Source organism: Phaeoacremonium minimum, assembly GCF_000392275.1.
Source record: "Phaeoacremonium minimum UCRPA7 unplaced genomic scaffold PA7_03_scaffold_18, whole genome shotgun sequence".
NCBI lineage: Eukaryota > Fungi > Ascomycota > Sordariomycetes > Togniniales > Togniniaceae > Phaeoacremonium > Phaeoacremonium minimum.
Window position 1 is genome coordinate 63,858 of NW_006920925.1, and position 16,147 is coordinate 80,004.

Genomic DNA, 16,147 nt, shown 5'->3' on the forward strand with positions numbered 1-16,147 from the left:
ACTGCTGCCCTGTTTCAATATACTGATAGACAGGGGGTTATAGAATACTATTGACGCTAGACTATCACACCTACAGTAGATCTCGATTTGGCCGATTTTATATGAGTCGGCGTGAATATCGACCAACCGCCAAGAAACTCTAAGCCACGACACTAGTAAGGAGTTGCGCGACAAAAGCTGGGCGCCATAGCACTGATAAGAGTTAGTGTTAGTCATGCGCGATTTAAGGCTGGCTCCCTTGTTTTCCTCCGTGAAACGGGTCTCCTCTAGAATGGTACCGAGGATTAGACCGCACCGCTCCGGTTAGATACGGGAGTTCGGGCAAGCTTGTCATCATATGGATGGAATAATCTTTCATATCTGATCTCTTTCTTTTCCGAAACAAAAACTGGTTTCATGGAATTCACAAGCGAATTACCATGCATCCACCGTCATTAGATCATCTACATGGTACCGGAAGGGCAGTCTATCGACTATTTTCGCAATCGACCATGAAGAAAGAGCCGGATTTGTCTAAACTCGGGGCATCGCACTCAGGAATCAAGTCTCGCACCCGCAGCGGTTGCAACACGTGTCGCAAGAGGCGAGTCAAGTGTGATGGTACTTGAACCCGTCTCGTAATCTCGCCGTGGACGGTTCCCTGGCTTCGAAGGTGTTCTGCTTCTTGGGCCTTGCTGAATGTCCACCGAGCCTTTTGTCCGAATTACTGACAATTCATTACAGAAGGGCATCCCGCTTGTCGTCGCTGCGTCCGCTCACAGCTAACCTGCGGCTACCAACTTCATCTTTCGTGGGAGCAGGACTTAGCGGCGTCCGGTAAGTGCCATGGTCGTTCGGGAGTGTGGTCAAAGACCTCGAATCAGAATTCCAAAAAGACTAAAAGCGTATCCTCCACGAACTCAACGAAAAGCCCCAGACAAACCGGCTACGCACGAATGGGCATCTCACTACTGGCGTTAAACCAGCTAGAAAGTCACATATTCGCGAACACGGATACTTCCGATATGCAGGTTCTATCCCGGCTCCAAGACAACTGCATGCAAAGACAAAGCTCCCTTCGAGAGTTCACGACATCTTCAGCAATGTACCCCCCGAATATTGGCTTGTTGAGTCCCAAGCATGCCTTCGAGATATTCTCCCCTCAATCTCACTTGACAAGTTTCCCCTGGAAGCGTGCAGTATCTGACTATGAATCGTTTCTCCTATCGTACTTTGAAACAGTCATCTGTGCAACCAGCACATTTGTGGACGATATGCACTGCAATCCTCTACGGAGTGTGGTCCTCCCAATGGCGGCTCTTTCTGAATTGACTTATCACGCTCTGCTGATGATGGCTGCACACTATCTGCAACTAGTGGAGCCGCGATACTATCGAGAGGAGATGAAGCTTCGCCAAAGTACTCTGACGAAACTTCGTGAAGCTGTGGTTAGCTCTGGCTGGTGTGACGATGATGTATTATTGACAGTTATGATTCTCTGCTCCTCTGATGTAAGCTCTCACCTCCTGCACCCCAGCTAAAGGGGAGTGTTCTGGTCGGTCACTCTTGAGTGCCTTGCCAGGTCTCTGGCTCGCTTCTCTACCGAGCTAAACGTCTCGGCACTCCAGATCTCCTATCACTACGATCCAGCCTGGCTGGTTCATCTTAAATACTACCGTGAATACCTAATGTGGAGGATTGAACACAAACTCTCACCTTCATCTGCATCCCCCCTCGTGCGTTACGTCGCAAGCTATTTCTCAGCTCACACCGTGCTGGCGAAGACCCTTTTTGAAATCGCCGACTCGGCGCCGTCGACGGTGAGATCTATCGGCATGATTCAGGAGGAATTTTCGGCAAATGGGACGCTCGGGACCGGCTTCGATAGAATTTTCGATTCTTACGACACTTGGACAGCCACTGAATTCATCTCCTCATTCATGTCAACAGAGACTCTCGACGAAATTGATATCTGGAACGGCTACAGCAACTCTCTTCTCCTGCTCATCAATGAGATCGTCAGTCTCAGGGAGGACGTGGGTAGATTGTATCAATGCTGCCTAAGCCAGGCGAAGCTAGAAGCGAAAATTCGGTTGCTGCAGGCGAGCCTCGAACGCCTCTCCCAATCAAGCCCCACGTCGTTGCTTGATTCTGATCACCCGGATCTGCCGCATCAACGCCGCATGCTTGAGAGCAATGCAGAAGCATACCGACTCGCCGCCATCCTGTTCCTCAATGAATCCTCCTCACCAAGTTTCCTTGGGCGAGTGACTACGAGCGACGCATCTCCAGTCCTCCCCTTACTGGATGCGGCGGAGAAGCGCAAGTATGTAAGCAACGTGCTCGATCTGATCCGGGAAATTGTGACGCACACTAAGTTACCACCTTCATGGCCGCTATGGGCGCTCTTCATTGCGGGCTGTTGTACCGACACTGAGGAAGACAGGGTGGTAGTTTTGTCGTTGCTACAATCCGCATTGCAAAAAAAGCCATACGAAAACATACCGAGAGCCCAGAAGGTTATTGAGCTTGTTTGGCAGCATCGAGACGCGCAACTGGAGAGTAGGGTCGGCAAAAGGCGGCAACATCCTGGGATGGTTGGGCGCTACGAGTGGGAGGTAATTATGGACATCAAAGGGTGGAGGCCAAGTTTTGCGTGATGTACTTGCTGTATTTGCTACTAAAACAAAATCCTCATCATCGGTGTTGAGCACCCTTCATATCTTAGCATTGATCGCAACAGTGGGGGCAGACTGGGTTCATGCTGGAAAACTCCAAGAGGATTGAAAACATGTTCTTCCTGCCCGGCTTGTAACCTCCCCTATTTCTATTATCGACAAGGGCACCCCTATCTTCTCAGTGAAATTATCCTCGGTTCCACCGCACCCATTGGGATGCCTGAGATTCTTCGATGAACCCTCATTCCTCCTCTCGACTCTTCACAAGCAATATCTGAAACTCTTATTCACCCAGTCTGAAACATCCACGTCGAGATTTCCCCGTTCTTCTTCTTCTTCGGCTTCCCTAGTGAGCTCGTCGTTCGAATCGGTCTTGGCCTCAGGGTCAATAACGCATCCTTGCGCCTGGTCGCGACGCATGTTCTCCGACGACATGTAGAAGCGGAGACCGAGGATAGTGGCAATACCAATGCAGAAGCACGAAAGGATGGCTGCATACGCGGACTGTTCATTTCGAAAGAAAAGAACTCATATGTCAGTCATGAACCTTCCATCGCTCTTGTTTCTTGTCTATCTTTAACATACCTGGTAGTGTGGAGCTTCTTGTGCCTTGAAAACCATCGGTCCACCAATGTTTCCGGCGCAGTAGCCCATGAACAAGATGGCCGCAACGGTGGTTTTCTTGGTGTATCCAGCGAAGTTGCTCGAGATGATACTCAGGCTTAGAGGGAACCCGCAACCGAAGGTAAAGGACAGCCAAATTCCTACCAGGCGGCCTCCCTTATTTGCGTATGGGAGTTGGCGCACGAGCAGAATACCAAGCATGCCGACCAGAAGTGTAGATGCCATGACATAGCAACGCATTCGTCTGTATTTGTTGGTGATATATGCCGCGAGGAGAAGAACGCCGAAGCTGATTGCCGGACCGGGCATGCCGAGGAGGAGGGTTTGGAAAGTGTCAAATCCAAATCCTTGAATGATGAGGCTCGAAAACTGTCTTTTTTGTTAGAGATTGGAGAACCTCTCTGAAGGCATTAAGGCAGATCCTTTCTTGGATCAAAGATATGCTTGGGGCTTGTTGGACATGAAGAAGGTTACTAACATTGGTCAGACCTCCATTAGGCAGGCAGATCATTACATTGTAGATAAATAACAACCAGGTTTTCGGGTCGATCACGGCTTCAATGAATTGATCCTTCCTCCACTTAGTGCTTTTATAACTCTTCTGCGCTGCTTGTGGCCTCTGGTACGCAAACTTTCGTTCTTCCTCTGTTAAAAATCGAGCTGTGAGTGGGGAATCTGGAAGAAAGACGAGCAGAACTATGGCCCAGACAAAGGTGACAAGCCCAAAAATGATGAAAAGCCACTATGTTGGACTGGTCAGCTCTTACATTTCTCATACGACGACTACTGTTTTGATGAACACAATTGGGATGGAATGAGCTTACTTTCCACGCAGCGATGCTATGTTCAATGTGCCCGATGGCATAAGAGAGAAGTCCTCCAAAGATGGAGGCAAAGGCATTTCCAGAAAACCAGATGCAGGTTCTCAGGGCGTGCTCGGAAGGCTTGTACCAGATGCCGGTGATCAAAGTGAAACCAGGACTTATAGTGCTCTCGAACACACCAAGGAGAACACGAAGCGTAGTCAATGAGACCATATTGGTGGTGGCACCATGACAAGCTAGGACGACGGCCCAAATGATCCTGGAGAAAGTTGAGATATTAGAAAGATAAGGCTATTGGCGTCGGATGGGGATATCGTACATCATGGTTGAAAGATACTTTGCAATTGGAAATTTAATGAACCCGAAGGAGGCGGGATAGCTAGCAGCCATGAAGCCATAATAGAAGGCACTTGATGCCCAGGAATATTGGTCACCCACCAGACCCTGTTTTCAATCTACGTCAGTAAGAATATAAACCACCGGCGACCAAATATTACAGAGACATACAGTTCCCTGCGGTAGACCAAGAACAGCGGCGTATCCCAAGGTTGTCTTATCCAGAAATTGTAAGGTGTATGAAACCCAAAGGCATGGAAGAAGCCTGAAATCATTCAGTAATTGCCGAAACGGCCATGAATATCAATCTCTCACCATAAATCTATTCTTCTGACAAGGGCCTTTTCTTCACTCTCATCCATGCTGATGATGCCAACAGAAGCCTGGGCCTCCTCTTTCTTCATATCAGCGATCACTCTACCAGAAGGGATCACTTCTGACTCAGGGACAACAGTCTTTGGATCCATTTGGAATGCAGAGAGGAGATGTTTAAGGGGAATGACGACTCAATATTTGGTATCAAAAAATGCATCGATGAAGAGTCAGGAGCTAGGATCTTTAATACTTGATACCCTGGACCACATCATCTCGAGAACATCTTATCAAGACAAAAAATCAGGCCAAGGTCTCAATAAGTTGATGAGAAGGTCCAAGCGATTATAAGCAGCTGACTGCGCTAGCACGGATCAAACGCGGGACAGGACAGATGGTTAATCAGACTCTGCCAAGGTTCAAGATAAGGCGAAGAGGGTCTATCGGGTACTTATCGGCACTAGTCTTGATTAAGCAATTTGGCCTCGCTTCGACCTTCATCTATAATAGAAGGTTTGGTAGAATGCGTAGTCCGTAGAACCGATTCGATTAGTTGGATTGGTAAGTTTTCAAGAATACTGGGAAAGAATTCCCCAGCATGAACCCCGAAGCTTTGTTGTCATCGCTTCGAGCTTCCTCTTGATCCCAATCCACTCGTTTCGGGTCTTGGACTTGAAAATCCTGACCCGCCGTAAATTAACGATTTACCATTAGTACATATCAGAGGTGCTGGCATCTCTGCGTCTTCGATTCTCTCGTCTTAGCTATATCTGCGTTCAAAATTGAGGAACAAAGCATGCATCTACACCAGAAACAATCGCCCTTGACAAGGGCACAAGCAGATATCCTGATTCCTGGGAGGGGATCACCCGTCACAAATGGAACTGTGGTATGGAAGGACAGTGTCATTGTTTATGTGGGCGCCCAGGAGGCTCTTCCTGAGGAGTATCGCACCGTGCCCTGCTCTGAGCACAAGTTGATCATGCCAGGCATGTGGGATTGCCATATACACTATCTCGGGGCAACTTCAGCGATGATGCAAACGTTTACGACCACCTCGCAGTCATTGGCAGGAGCAAGGAGTGTCCCAGACCTGCGCGATACTATTATGGCTGGATTTACCTCTGTGCGGGAGGTTGGAGGGTACGGTTGCGAGCTCGGCAAAGCAGTGAAAGAGGGCCGGATCGTTGGACCGACAATCTATAGCTCTTATAGCGCCATCAGCATGACTGCTGGTCATGGTGACGTTCATAATGTTCATCTCGAAGGGTTCAAAGACTTATGCACCCACGGTTTGCCGTTTACGATCGCCGATGGAGTGGATGAGTGCATCAAAGCCGTACGCTTGCAGCTTCGCCGAGGCGCCAGAGTTATCAAGGTCTGCGCGAGTGGTGGCGTGGCAAGTGAGATAGACGATCCCCATCATCAGGAATATTCTTTGGAGGAGTTGAAAGCAATTGTCGAAGAAGCCAACCGAGCACAACGAGTTGTAGCAGCCCATTGCCATGGCAAGGCCGGAATCATGGCTGCTCTCGAGGCAGGTTGTTCTACCATCGAGCATGGCAGCTATCTGGATGAAGAAGCCATCGACATTATGGTAAAGAAAGGGGTGGTCCTCGTGGCAACCAGGTCCATTCTGGAAGGGGGCTTGGAATCACCCGAGCTCTTCTCTCCTCGCTCCTACGCTAAACTCCTGCAGGTTGCAGATTCTCACGCTCAAGCATATGCGCTGGCGGTGAAGAGTGGGGTCAAGATTGCCTTGGGAACAGACTTGTTTATAAGTGGTGGATTGGGTCCTCTTAAATACGGTAACAATGGTCGGGAAGTAATGTTTGCCGTCAACGCCGGCCTCAGCCCACTCCAGGCGATTGAGGCTGCTACAGCCAATGGACCATTGACCATCGGACCTCAGGCACCACTAACAGGTCAATTGAAGGAAGGATATGAGGCTGATATGATCGCCTTGACTGAAAACCCATTGAACGATATCAATGTCTTGGCAGACGCCAAGAATGTGACACATGTCTGGCAGCAAGGGAAACTGATAAAGTCACCGTAATGGAGCAATTTAAGCATCTAAAAGTCAAATCTTTAAAAATATGTTTTGTCTTTGCAGATATTATTCAGTTTGACGGACTTTTAGCTCCTGTATTTAGATCCCCAGAAAGCGATGAGCAATTGACGGCTGATCTCCTACCAATCGGACTGTACGCCGGAGCATTTATGAGGGCATTATCTATTTTAAGACCACCGTTTCAGTCCCTTACTCACTCCCGACCATGGGCCTTGCGGTATATCGCTGCGTGTAAGGGCTATTTCAACTTCGTTCGAGCCCTTGTTATGACTTACGAAGCTCACCTTAATGTTACGGTATGTCACGTTTGTATCTATCAGAGTCAACATATATGGCTTATTATATAGAATGAGTTACTCCAAGATCTGAACAAGGCATCGGTGGCGACCTTGGTCTATGAGGCCTTGGCTAATGGACGCGATGTAATGGCGTATGTGTTGGTGGAGTTGGGCGTAGCATAGGATAAAGAAATTGTGTTGTAGTTTGTTTAACTATCGTTTCTAGCTAGAGTCTAAGGACCATGATAAAGTAGAGTATGATGTGTGAGATATACCCTGATGGGACGATCTGTATAATCATGTCGGAAATATTGACAACCAAATAGCTGGCAATTTTCTTTTTCCCTATAACGGTAACTGCAATCGCTATAGTTGATAGTTTTTGGGGTATTGTTCTTCTATCCACTACCTATAATATGGCAATGATTGACAAGAGTATCTCTAGCAATAATCACCTTCCTTATAAGCCATATACTATCACTACTAGTCATACTAAATCTAAGTTCTCATCTTTTACTCATGATAATCGGTGGCAGCACGATGCTGCTACTTCCGAAGGCATCTTCTCTGCTACAAATGTGCTAGCGTTGGTAAGCTTTGTGGCCTGTACTAGTTCTAATTCTCCTCTGTTCTTCCCTAGTGCTCCCAACGACCCAAGGAGGAGCTCCCCGAGTATCTCATCCAACGCGACGATATGGGCATCTACTGACAGCAGCACCAGTGCTGCTGTTCTCCATTTACTGTCGCCTTCCAAGTCTCTTAATTTCAACACCATGGCCCAAATTCGTAGCATGGGCTCTCTATACTCACCGTTTCCAACTGTCATCGACATGGACAGCATTAAGCGTGTCTTCTATTCTTTGTCTACGAACGATACCACTGTCTATAGGTACGACACGAACACGCCAGCCCCTTCAGCTTCGGCCACCCCTAAGGGCCAGTACGACAGCGCTGTAGCAGGTTCTACTTTATCTTGCGACGAAACCGCCAACCATGGGTGTGATATGGAGGACCTGGTCGATTGTCCCCTTGAGCTAGGCACTATGTGGCTGCTTAAGTCACTGGCAGCAACATGCCCAGTGTATAGGATCAAGGTTACGGCGGCTGCGGATGCTGTCTCGTATGTGCGACGGTGGGGAAATGGGACATTGGCTCCCAAGTTTCTAGGCCGGTGCCAGCTGGTACCGCCAGGACAAAACTTTTGGAAACTTGGTGGGTTGATGAACAGATGCCAGATGTATGAATAGAATCGATAGACGTCCCGGAATCAAGATCGAGAGCACAGGGCGTAGCAACACAGTGCTAATAGGCGAAAGAATTAGCTTGCAGAGATGGTATGCACGTCCATAATCCAAACATTTTAAAGGGCATCTTTGAGAATGCAATACGAAATGCATTCATACTAAGTCTCGAACGTATCAAGCCATTTACTCTGCTCTGCAGCATCACCAACCCTAACATTTATGTTAGCACGCATACCTTATAGCAGGCGGTAGACTATAGGACTCTTATCTAATGAGGGTCGGTTTCTGCAACGAGACACTTAGTTATTAATGCAAGGACGAGGTTGAGGTCTAATGAATAGTCGAATATGATAGCCCGGCTCTTGCCACCATATTCCATTCGAGATCATATATCTACTTGTATCAATCAGATATATAAGTAAACTTCGATGACGTATGTCTAAGATCGTATCCAACATTAAGTGGGACGACGGGACTCAACTGTTCATTATTCGTTCTTTGCTTGTATCTGCCTTATCTTATTCATGGTACAACATTCTTTTAATCACCTCAGTTTCTCATCATGTCTAATCAGGTTTCTTTCATGTACATAGGACTATGTATCTTCTCGGTATGTCCCTGCCATCTGGTGGACGACGTTGCGCCAGGTGGTTCAAACGTTCCTAGTACTGCGGAGCATAAATGCACTCATACCCGTACAGCAGACTTCAACAAACTCTCATTCTCCCAATCTATATAAGTGTCGAAATAGTGGCCAGCATATTCACTGCCTCTGGAAAAGATCGTGCTAACTTAGTCCGATACATCAGCAATTATCAAACGCTTTACACCAGCCAAGTAGATCTATTGTATTCGCATGTGTATTGTCTCAATCACCAGGTGCTGTACCACTATGTGCTATTGGATTTAGCATGATCCCCTTTCTTAAGGAGTCCTTCCGCTTCTAAATCCTACAAGGATAGTCCACAGATGCGTTTGCAAGCACAAAACCATTAACCCCGAAAATTAGTTCAAACATATCCAACCCTTCTAGATATCCGTGCAATGCGAATTTAATTGCCCTTTATTACTCGATCTCAAACAGTTTCCTGTTTTCTCAGACAGTCGGGGATGGCCGGCGCGCGGAAATTAGGGCAAATGTCTTGAGATCCTTTTTATTTGGATGGTATTTTATATTGTATTTCTAGACTCAGATTGAAGAAATCCCAATTTTAAACCTTACATATGAAGCGCCAGGTACGTCTTTTGAAGTCAAAACCTTGTGTATAGAGTGCTTGAAGTTTCATATAAAGGAACGTATGATCCGTCCGACGAGAGGCCCCCATAAGACGACGAAGGACTGTAGGTGATTGGGGGTGTGTGCGAGGTATATGAAGTAAAAAGAGTGTCTGCCAGCGAAGGACTCCAGGAGGTCGATGGGGTATATACCGACAAGGTGCTTTCGGAGCTGCTAGAGGAGTGAATGCTCTTTGAAGTGGAATGACGAATCTTCCTTTTCCGGCACATAGGACAATATTCCTTCAGTAAACGTTTCAAAACAAATCTGCAGGCAAAAGGCCCCAATAGTTCGCCAATGGCCATGCCTAACAAGGTGGTGGGGATGCCCACTTCCGGCCCAGCAGCGTTCCCTAAGAAGCCAATACCGCCGCCGATGGCTTCCCCGATTGCAGGTCCAACGAGAGCGCAAGTGATCCACGTTGCTAAAGTCCCCCGCCAGTTGTAGCAGAATCGATCCAAGCCTTTGCACAGCTTGTTCCAGTGGGCTTCCGAAAGTTCCCGAACCTCGAGCTCGTCTGCCTCTCTCTTCGTTGCCTCGTAAGCAGGGTGCCACTTGCCGACGATCTGAAGCTGACAGTTGAACAAGAAGGCGACAAAAGTGCCGTTGTCATACATAGCAAACGTGTCGCCGCTTACTTTGGAAATGATAGCAGCATGGGGATCAGAAACATCTAGGCTAAACGTTTCGTTGCCATCGGAAACGATAAACTTCGACCCGGGAAACTGCTGGTACTGCAATTCGTCGAACTCTTGAGAGAAGTCGCTGTCGCTCTGGCCTATCGGTGTTCCCGTGGGCCACGCCGCTGAGAGACATGATTCTGGAGACACGATGACGTACGCGCCCGTGGTGCTGGTAGGTGTGCTAGAAAGTACCGTTGTCGTGGTGGAATAATTCGAAAATGCATGATCTAGTGCAAAGTGTCTAGCCGTTGATTTAACATTAGGGTGAACGTTTATACATACCTCGGAGGCAGCGAATGCCATCGCAGGATGCGTACGCCCAAGTTGCTGAGTAGAGCATCCAAGTGCCATATACTACCATATAATGAATGAAATGCATTCTGAACAGTGTCCCAGGACAGTATGATATAACTGGAGGGATCTCTCGGAGGAAGCTGAGGAGGCAATATTGTATTGTAAAAAGTCAAAGCCTTTCGATAATCTAACTTTGCGAAGCAAGTTGCTGACTGACAGACCCAAAAAGTAGCTCAAAGGTCGGAAGACCAAGCGAAGTTTTTATAATATTCAATAATGCTTACCACTTGAGCATTGAGATAGATATGATCTGATTCGAACGATCTAGGCGAGAGAGTGGAGAGCAGTCCAAGGGTAAAGGAGAAAGCTGAATCACCAATATGTTAGAAATACTTCCATGTAACAGAGCTGTCGTTCGTAAATAAGCTACCATACCAGCTTCGGCAAGAAACTTTGTAGTGTTGAGACATTTTTCTTTTCAAAACATGTTATTCTTCGTCAAATGTTTCTTAGAGCGTCTAGATCTTGCAATCTCGACAGGGGCCTTAGCCAGGTGAAGGCTCTTCAAGCCGATGAACCTTGGCCAGATGGCATTTTTCAGACCATGATCGATCCACCATCCAACGTGCCGCAAAATCTAGGCCACAGGCACGGGAAGTCCATTCAGGGGCCGTCATCCCTTAGCACTGGCGGAAGGGAGTATTAGGGCTTGGCGAAGTTCAGCCGCTCGGGAGGCGGAAGCGGCATGAGCCTTGGCAACCAGCTGATGGCATGACCCTTGGTGGTACCACCCTAAATTAGACCTTGTTGAAGTGAAGTCACGCCTTTCGTTGGTGTCTTCTCCTTGCAGTAATTTCATATATGACATGGAACTCTCTCGCTGCCATCGACCCGACGCCCGTGTGGCCCGGGTGGAGTGCCAGTCGCCCACTGAATATCTCATCAATAATCCGAATCAGATATATTATGTAGGTGATTGATAAGAACGGACTGTAAAGCAGGGTAATAAATCTTTCACGATGCCTAACCTGAACAAAATTCAACACACTTTCATTGAAAATGTGATTTGCACAACTGTTGAATTTGCGGAAGATAATCACCTAGACGAGACTTTAGTAGTTAGTATATAACAGAGAGTAGATTCACTTGACAGAAGCCCTGTAACAGTCTACTTATACCCTCTAATACTTAGAGTTGCTCTCAATCTAAAATCATCTAAATACTACTTACTGTTGATTACTAGCTAAGCATCCTCCCGTAGACCACCTTTGATTACACTAATCTGCACAGTCACCCTGTTGACAGTAAGGGTAAACCCGGTGTTTTTGGTTTGGGTTAAGGTAACACACTGGGCTAAAGCCTAGAGCCTACCAAGATAATAGAAACTACTCATTGGCGTGTTAGTCAGTTGTGCATCACGAATTACTAAGGCAAGGCACCCTGTCGCTTGTGGAAGCCACGGATCCGAGTGGGCTCTAACGGGCGGTTACTCCCCCCATATCACGACACTCCTCGGTAGCTCCATTCTTATCGATCCTTTGTCGTCATCGATTGTGAAGCTGTAAAGTAATCTTTGGGACAGGATCTTCTGATGACTTATCATTTAATACAGCCATTCCTAGTTCACTAAACCAACATGACATGTAAAACAGTTTATTTCAAGTCACAAAAATCAAGGCTGATGCATTTGAATCAATATCGAGAATAAGGAAGCGACCTCAACTCAGTTGTCAGACTCTGAGAAGAGGATGGCAGTATGTTTAATTCAGACAGTGAAGAAATGCAACATCTTACTCATCTGCACGAGATCATGATTCATCACAGGCGTTGAAGCGATAGTTTGAGCCGATAGAGGAGTACGAGAGCTTAGATCACAGTCAATGTAACAATCTGTGTTTTATCTCTCACCTAGGAATGCAGCCGATGACATATAGCCGGCTCTTATATTCTTTAATCCGGCCATTCGTTGAGTCTTTGCATCTTCTCGGCAAACATCTTGAAACTGGATTCCTTAAGAGAAGGTTTTCAGTGTTATTTTCTTTGCATGAGGTAGTAGATAATTAGCTTCACTAAAGGCACACAGTATTATGAGGAATATTCTAAGTAGCTATAAATTCCTCCTCTATTTTTGGATAAATTTGCTTGAAGTCAAACGGGTAAAAGAAGGAGACGCAATCCTCAATCTGGTCTCATCTAGAAAGCATTGTAGACTTACATAAAGAAATATACCCCATACGTAATCCCGAGACCAACAAAGCTAGTATAACCCTCATGTTACGTACACACAGGTAGGTACCAGCCATAGGAGAATGGCCACTTTAGTCATCCCAGATCTCCTCCTCCGGGGACGCATCCTCGTCCCACATCCGCCCTTTAGTGCTCATCACCGCCAGGTTATCACACACCTGGTCGAATGGCAACCGGTGCCACCGCCATAGCCACGTGCTTGTCGTCCCTTCGTCCCCAGGCATAAGCTCGGGATCCGGTTGGTCTTGCTCATTCAGCACTTCGCGTGAGCGCTCTACAACCATCGCCCTCTTGTTGCTATTCCCATCCTATTGTGCGGACTCGGCGCCTAGCACGACGAAGAAAAGCCTTTCTATCGTGTTGTTCTCATCACGGTCGACTAGCGCTTTGAATAGGCGCTGAAGATCTGTGCGGGTGTAGCTAGCCAGCTCGGTTTTTACGGTCTCAGTGAGCCGTTCAGTTCGCAGCGTCGAAGTGAAATAGTCAGCCGAGGCTGAGGCCGAGGAGACAAGGATGTAGGGGAAGATGGGTGGGGAGGACGGAACACGAACAGCGGCGGCATCGGCAAAGGCGAACCAGTGCTATTTGTGGGCGAGGTCCATATTAGCGAAGCTCTACAGTAAACTAGTGACGGCGATGGCCATGTACAGTACTTTACTGCATTGAAATATGCAAAGCAGGAACAGGGTTAAATGTTGGGGTCAGCTCACCTCCGGCTCGATGTTGTAGGTTGTGAAGACGAGGGTGTTCATATTTCTCTAGATGCGGTTGAGATGGAAGTTACGAAGAGTAAAGCACAAAAAGCTTTACCAAAGGGTTGTATGTCTGGGTGGGCTGAATACGACTAGTGGCATATATATGCTTTATTGATTGGCTGGTGGCAAGTAAGTTGTGTTGGTCGCAGCACAGCCACCGACACTAAAATCAACGCCACAGGCTTTTGACTGACCAACTCTGGGTGACTGAAAGCTCAAGCTATGTTGGCTGTGTTGGTATCTACTGGGACTTCGATCATGGATGGCTACATCATACGATTGGGTTGGGAACTGTACAAGCGCAACATCATCACCACTATTACGTCATCGTAATACCCAGTAGCTGTGATGCCTACTCGCGGATCATACCCATACTCGTCAATTGCCCTAGTACGTGCCAGGGAGCGAAGGGTGTTCCCTGTTGACGGGCTTGGCTATCTCCGCTGGGACTGTCAACCGTCAGAGACAGGTGCAACATAAGAACAACCTTGGTTGTCAATCAACCAAAAGACCTGTATTCTGCATTCAAAGTAGAGATGGTATACTACTAGACGTACTATGAAAAGGGTGGTAAAGATTGACGATGACTTAGGTAAAGAAAAACGAGATAGTTCACAACAAATGGAAAACAAACCAAAAACGGCGACAAAAGACCAAGGACGAGACAAAGCATCTAAATAACCGAAATCCATCGATCGGTAAGGACAGTCTGACTCTTCAGTACAAGGGAGAGAAAAACCTAGCTACACCTCGCATTCTGAGCCTATAACTCCTTCTATTCATTCAACTTTTGGTTAGTCCTAACCCTGGACTCCGCAGCTCAGCTACGGCCAGGACCTTCCACCACTCCATCGGTCCCCCGCGGCATAGTCCATCTGGTGGAATAAGACTAGGTTGTGAGGGCCTTTTGGAGCCCTCTTCACGAACGACGTCCTGAGTGGGTCCTCGGGGCCTTTAGGCCCCTTACAGATGGAGTCATCTGGCGGGTTAGACATCAAAGCGGTACAGTAGGGTGCCAAAAACCCAAAATTGATGAAGTTCTTGTAGAACCATTTGCCATGAGTGACTCCCCTATCCGATTGCGAATGACCGGAGCGGGAGCCGAGTACTGTGGAGGTATTCTTAGGTCAGCGATAACCGTCTCATTGCCACAACTTCCTCCTCGTACCAGAAAAGAGACTCACGGGTATTATCTTCTGTTTTAACCGCACTCAGAATCTCTCCAGGCCCGGACTGCCGCGTTGCGGCATTGATTGTCTCCTCTGTACTCCCAATCTTGTCCAGCACGGCATCTGGGATGTCGATACCGCGGGCCTTCCTGTGCCCTTCATCCTCTCTAAGTACATTTAGTCTCTGTCCATCCTTTTTCCGATTGTCTGCCGCGACCGTTGAGTCCTTCTGTGTAACCCATGGCGCGCCGAAGCAGAGAATTGAGGCGCAATAAGCATTGCATACGGCCTCAATCCCTGCGCAATCATAGTCCACGGGGATAGGGTCGTTTCGGTCTCCTCTCGCACGCCGTTCCAGAGCTTGGGGGATTACGGAAGTGTTTCCGAGTCCACCCCCAGCAACTATGAGGACAGATATAGTAGAAATCTTCATTATCGCTCTTGGAGAAGGAAACTTTGTCAAGTAAGTCAAATGCTCGTGATCAGAATGGCCGAGTTAGTCAGTAATAAATACATGAGCTGTGTGCAGACATGTGAAGAGAGCTTCTTTCCAGTTGCCCCTTGATACAGCCTTCTTATAGCTTTCTGCTTCGTCGATACTATGCTCACAGAGCTACACGATGCAGCGTGCGACCAGTCTGCGAGATAAAGTCTCATTCTTTGCTAGGAGGGTTGAGACTACTACATTCTTTGTTAGTTGGATGATGAGTCTATAACCATACAAGCCAACTCGACCCTCAACCTCGCCCAACCTAGAATGTGAAACATATACACACATCCCCAGTCCAGCCAACAGAACATTTGAAACCGTATAATGATGGAAACTAGGTCAAAGTAGGCCAACGATAGATTTACCTACAACCAACACAAGGCAAAACTCCAATGCTTCTAATCATATACATTTCTCACCCTTGCACGATGGGTCAACAAATATTTGGATCTCTCGCTAAGCTTCTCCCGCAATGCTCCATGCTCAGAGTTCGCCTCAACACAAAATGATTCCACTTGCCAACACATTTTCTGTGCCCCTGGCCATCTGCTGGAGCGTAAGCGCTTGGTGTGATGCGAGAATATTCCTTATTGGCTCGCGAATTCTTAATTTTATAACATTGTTCCATGAAACCTCAGTCCAAAGTTGCCTCCCCACTCCAACGGCCAGTATGTCCAGCTGCTCAGGTTGACGAATGTCACATGGCAACAGGATGGTGAAAACCAACATCCCGGTGGAAAGCGGGCGCAAGGGATCTCTCCTGCTGCGGCCTCCGCATCATCCTTTGAACAGAGGACATGGCAAGGCACACAATCCGATCGATTCTCAACCGAGTTTCTGTCTCCGTCTTTAGAGTGCATTTGAATAGCTTGTGAATACTCGGA

At 47.5% G+C, this 16,147-nt stretch overlaps 1 protein-coding gene across 1 annotated transcript; it reads right to left on the minus strand.

Annotated features, from left to right (window-relative positions):
* Positions 1 to 2,918: 2,918 nt before the first annotated feature.
* Positions 2,919 to 3,521, minus strand: UCRPA7_229 (putative vitamin h protein; the record flags this gene model as incomplete). The annotated part of the gene is made up of 2 exons (XM_007912827.1): positions 2,919 to 3,161; positions 3,243 to 3,521. The coding sequence occupies 2 exons, from the start codon at positions 3,519 to 3,521 to the stop codon at positions 2,919 to 2,921; spliced, it is 522 nt and encodes a 173-aa protein (XP_007911018.1).
* Between the last annotated feature and the right edge of the window lie 12,626 nt (positions 3,522 to 16,147).